This window comes from Larimichthys crocea, chromosome VII (assembly GCF_000972845.2).
Source record: "Larimichthys crocea isolate SSNF chromosome VII, L_crocea_2.0, whole genome shotgun sequence".
NCBI classification, from domain to species: Eukaryota; Metazoa; Chordata; class Actinopteri; family Sciaenidae; genus Larimichthys; species Larimichthys crocea.
Window position 1 is genome coordinate 13849887 of NC_040017.1, and position 6000 is coordinate 13855886.

The following is a 6000-nucleotide window of genomic DNA, read 5'->3' on the forward strand; positions in this document are numbered from 1 at the left end:
TATTGAAACATATTAGATTGTAATTCATTCCCATGCATGCTGCACAGAGTGATCACAGTCCACGGTTTTCTCCAACAACACTGCATCCTCTGCCTACACTGTGCACTCAGTCAATATGTGTGGCATGTTTGACCTTCTCTTTCACTCTTTCCCTCCAGATCTTTGGATTATGGTGGTACTATAGCTCGTAAATATGTAAATAGCTTATTTTTGCACTTATATTTACTTACTTTGCTTATGTCAAATTGTGTATGATATGATGCCCTTGTATTACGTTCGTGATTATTTGGCTAAATAATATTTATGTGTGTGTGCATGTAAATTTCCGTCACATACTGTATCAGACAATAGGTTTGCATTTGCATTGCAGTTTGCAGTGATGCATTTATTGATCAAATGGCCAAACACTCGTCTTCTTGGCTTCGAACTTCAGTTTTTTATTCAGAGAAGTGCAGTAAAACTAGCAGAGCTCTGGCGACAGTCAAAAGTGGAATGTGAGACAGATGCTGGACATTGCCTGTTCCTGTTATCTGCTGTTTCTCAAGCGTGTTATGTTAGCCTGAGCTGACAGATGTCAAGCAAAGGTGACATGTGGTAAAAACAAATGTTTTGGAAATGCAGTCATCAGCGTCTAAACAGTAATGTTACTAGTTATTTCTAAATAGAGAAAATATCAATATATATAATAACATAGTTATTGTGACACTGAAGCAAGTTTCATTCTGCATCTGCAAGCAGTAACCTATGAAACAGAAATACTAAAACAAAATTTCAGTACACATGTTATTCCTCTTGGTTTATTAGGAACACACCTTTGATGTGTTTTTCCTTTTTTGCTATTATTGCACATAATGTGTCTAATCATAGCCACGCATTTGTCACAGTCAGAAGGCGCTGCTGCCTTTCTGGTGCAGACACCTTGGAGTTAAAACAGCTTACATAGAAATACTGCTGCCGCGACTTAAGTGTGATACAGGTGCTGTTCAACGTGTTGTACCATATTAGTCAAGACAGCAGTATGTCTCTGCAAGCTGTGCAGAGAGATCCTTTTTTAGAAAACAATGGGAGCCGATGACTTGTGTAAAATGATGCAAGCATGCATTAGAGTAGACAGTAGTAGCTTGTTATTGTGGCAAAAATATCACTGGGTTTAGAGCTGTTTTGGTGCATTTTTCTGAGCCTTGCAGTAACATGACAGGAAAGACTTACAACAAGTGTTTAGTCCTCAGCTGGAATCAAACAACACGCGGCGTGTTATATGCGTCTTAAACTAATGAAAGCGAAGAAATTAGACGTTTAAACTCACACTCTCCTCCCACCGTAGTCTATACTTCACATTCTCACAGACAACTAGACATTGAGTTTATTTGCACCCATTCATCCCTGTGGTTTCAGAATAACACAGTTGTTCTATACAGTACTCTAGATGACTGTTATTATGACAGTGAAGATTGTTATTGAAGTACAGTACAGTCACTCCACACTGGGCTGTACTTCTCATTTCCCTTAGCTGGCAGACTGACTCGCCATAACTCTGCCTGTTCTCACAGTAATTGCTAATGGTTTATCATTGTGACCCTGATTTAATAAATGAATATTTGACATTGGCACATTAACACATTCAGAATGCAATCTGATTAACATAGGTCATATTTGCTAAAGGTCGCCACTACATCATGTTAATTGAAAAATTAAAAATATATATTCGTTTAATCACTTAATGGCCTATATTGGCTCACACCTAACTAGCTCATCAGCTGTCTCACACTGACCAGCAGAACATTTAGGGGCTTTCCAGCTTCAGGGGTAAACATAAACCTGATGAAGAGAATGAGGAATCGAAACAAACAAGAAGTCACTGAAGGAGAAGATTCAGTTTTTTGCATGCCAGTAGTCACATTGATGGTAGGCCATCTGAAAGAAACTCTTATTTACTGTTTTCTCTGTTAAGCAAACTATCACAGCACAAATTAGCTTAGCTTCCTCCATGACATGTCAGTTTAGAGCCACTGTTCAAATCTAGTTTTCTGCCTCCCTGCCTAAACTCCCTGCCTGAATGTAATTAAGCTGTAAATCTCCCATGTAATACTCTTCGTTTCACACCTATACTTAGCCAGATTTATGGCCTCTTGTTACTGGAGCAGTGCATAATTAATAGATATGATGTGCATGGAAACTGGTAATTAAAATATCGTGTACTTTAGACTGGGTAACACACTTATTATCAGATTATGGAAAACCCAGCCTCTCAGGTCTGTGAACACACATCAGTGACACTGAATGTATGTCCATCCTCAGGCTCAGTTTGTTTTTGTTAGAACTTTTTCTATCTTTAGGCAGAATCGATGCCATACTTTAGATTTTTGCTCATTTATTTAACATTATAGGCCACACATATATGCCACAGAATACATTAGTGCTATATAAATGTGAGGAACATGTAGACGATCAGGCATTGATCTTGATAATAAGATAACACAGGCTGAAGGAACTGAAGCAACGGTTGCAACAAATTTACGGAGTTACATACAGTGCTAAAAACATCCTTTTTGTTTCCCTAACCTCCCTCGATTTATGGTAGTCAGTAATGAAAAGATGAAGTCTGAGTCACATCTGTAAACAAATAAATAATAAAAAAAAACATCAGCAGGTATCATAAATGTGACCTTTTAGAATTTTAGCAGCAAGTTGTGCAGATGACATTTTGTTTTTGAATAACATGAATAGATACATGACATATACAATGTAAATATTGTAAAATGAAAGGATAGAAAAGATATCTTTGCACTTCTATCAAGAACATGCATATATAATCACATAGTTTTAATTAATGACATGGAAAGGAGCTTTTTGTGTTATTCCTGCAATGAGAAAATTTGAAGACTGAAAATTTGAGTGCCACTTTTTTGGACAATAATAACACTGAAAATGTGGCTTTTTTTCTATATTTCTATAACATAACAAATATAAATGAAAAGTTACAAACAATAAAAGTAAAGAAAGTACTTTTAGGTACTAATAATATCTCTCAAAAACTCAAATCTAAAAGCTAATCTGCTTCATCGGGACTGTGTGGGTGTGGTTTAACCAGAACACTAAATATTAAACTGTCAGCTATCAAATATTGCTAAATCCTGAATAGTGCACAGAACATGTGTCAGTACATGACATCACCTTTTCCCAACTAAGCCGGTGAGAAGAGCACAGAGCAAAAAATATAACATTATGCAATGATGTGGGATCCTATTACTCATAGTAAGACGCTGACTGAAAAAATACTTTCTCAGGACCTTTGAAATAAAATGTAGGCTGGTTCTGTCATTGTTAAGTTGTAGATCAGTGACGTAAACTTGGAACTTCAGACACATTTAATACATTAGTATATGAAGAAAAAATGCCAGATGATCATAATTGATGTTGAATGTTTTATTGCAAAGCCATGCAGAGTCTTCGACAGGCCCACACATGTGTGCATTTGTATGTAATAAAACATATAAATAAATAAAAATCCTCCATCTCTGCCTTGGTAATACACACAAAACACACACTCACACACGTTTGCTCTTCCACATGTGGTTTTGATAGCAGCTATTTCCTTCCAAGGGGGATAACAATAGAGCCTTGCAACACACGCTGTATTAATTATGTGAGAGAGAAACAAATTTTCTCACACTTGCTTTAACTTAATTAACAGCTCCTGCGTATCACACACCTTGTGCCGTTATCGCAGACAGTGTACTTATGGGTGTCTATGTGTGTTTGTCTATATTAGAGTCGTCAGCTGGAGTCGGAGACGGGGACGACGGAGGAGCACAGTCTGAACAAGGAGGCCAGGAAATGGGCAACCAGAGTCGCCAGAGAACATAAGAACATCATACATTATAAGAGAGTATGATGGATACACACAGACACTCATATTTTTGACACATATACAAATATACACTATTTCTAATCAAGCTGTGTGATTGTGTGTGTCGTTTTCAGTGTCTGGAGGAGTGTGAGAGCCATGGTTTGCCCCCCACAGAGCAGGGCAGGCTAGACCTGGAGATGAAGATTGAAGACACCAAAGAAAACATGCGCAAAGCTGAGGTCTGTCCACATTTATTTTGATCACAATGCTGTTTGACAGAGGTTAAATAATAGGATATATTCCCTTAGCACTGTCTCGATGAAGTCTGGATGTTCTCCCTGCCTAGGCTAGACTCCAGCCTCTAATAGCATTTACTGGATATGAAGGTATGGGGAACAGATTTATAGAGGTTGTTTCTCTTCTGTAATTAAATAGATGAATGATTCATGCCCAACAAACCTTAAGTAAACAAACTTGAATATAGATACTATATTTATGTGAGAAGTTAGAGTAACCAGTCACGACAAATAGAGAAAAGTCTGTTCAAGGAAAAAAGTGGGGACTGTGTCTTGGGCAAATGATCAATGTTTATTTCCCTAAAATCCACACTGTAAAATCTGTGGTGGTAGTAAATGTAGCATATCATCATAAACTCACTTCCTGTTGTAACAACAGTGCAGCATCAGCCTTGCAAACAATCTGTCTGTTTCAGTGGCAACATAAAATTCAGCCCTGTCCCATCTTCCCACTGCTCAGCGTTTGGGCTGACATATTTGGTAAATATTTGTGAACAGTGGCAGTTTTGCTGCATTTAAAAAAAACTTGTTTGTGTCTATATCAGGTGCTCCTTGTGGGAAGTATACAGTTTATAAAAATATGAGGTATTATATCCAAATATCACAAATAATACTATGACTTTTAGCTTTACCCCTCTTTCTTCAACTCCTCTTTCTCTTTCTCCTCTCATCTAAACACTCCCTCTCTTTTTCCTTCTTCACCTCTCAGCCGTTCCACTTGCAGAGCTACACACAGAGATGCAGTATCTATCATTTATGTATTGATTCTCACACATTCAACCAGTCACATGCACTGAGTCAGATCGCTGCATCATCTCTCATAATCTTCAACTCTATTCTGTCTCTTTTCTCTCACAAAAGTCTATATATCATCTCTGCTCTCCAATTTCAATCTCTTCCTTCACTTTGCTGAGCTCATACTCTCCTTAATGCTGCCTGTTTGCTTCCATACTACCTTTGTCATCAGACTTGAACATATCTGGCACCCTCTGCTGTCAGGTTTGGTCAAAAGACATTTCACTTCTGATGTAAAACCTCTGTGTGATCACTATATTATTATATATCCACTGTGGCAAATTACTGGCCAAGCATATGTTATGTCACTTTACTGCTGCCCTAACCGATTAACATGCTGTTATTCCAGTCTAACTTACACTGCAGGAATATTTTCGCAACACTATTACGTTTTAAAAGTGTGATCTCACTGTCTGCAAAAATAATTAGTGCAAACATGTGACCGCTCCACCTTTTTCCTTCTCCACCCTCTTTCTCTGCCTCCCTGTTTCAGTGTCTCACACTGTCTGTCTGCTATTCTTTGCTCTCCCAGGCCAGCATTACCTCGAGTAAGATGATGAATATTTCATGAGCTCATTTTGTACAAATGGCTTCATCACAGAGCTCTTATCACAGAATTATAAAGGGAGTGAAAGCAGTACAAAAGACATTATCCGGGTTTGATTACAGCATTATCTGGATAGTGATTGCGCCATTCTTCCCTTTTACACAAAGTCCCAACTTCAGCCCATCAAGCATCTTGCAGTAGCACCTTATAAACAAGAAAATAAAGCTTGGCCTATATTTAGAATTTGCGAATTAAGATACATGGTGTGTTTTTTTCTATCCGGGTTTTCCATCAGTATCATCTTCAGTGTCATCATCAGCTAAAAACTTGTGTTTCAAAAGCAGCGTGTCTGAAATGCAAGTTTAAGCACAAAAGGCTGTTACCCATCTCATAAATCACTACAAAGTTAGTTCAGCAGAAATTGATATATATCTTGTAACGAGGAAGAATGAGAAAGCAGTACAAAAGACATTACGGGCGGGTTTTGATAACGGGGACAGCGGGTGTATCTG

At 37.9% G+C, this 6000-nt stretch overlaps 1 protein-coding gene across 4 annotated transcripts in view; it reads left to right on the forward strand.

Annotated features, from left to right (window-relative positions):
• Nucleotides 1-6000, forward strand: part of fchsd2 (FCH and double SH3 domains 2) — a 62253-nt gene that overhangs the window by 39528 nt on the left and 16725 nt on the right. For all 4 annotated transcript variants that reach the window (XM_019274639.2, XM_010742809.3, XM_010742810.3 and 1 more), the window contains 2 exons: nt 3773-3889; nt 3985-4089. In XM_019274639.2, coding sequence (XP_019130184.1) covers nt 3773-3889; nt 3985-4089 — 222 coding nt within the window. The remainder of the gene's footprint in view (nt 1-3772; nt 3890-3984; nt 4090-6000) is intronic.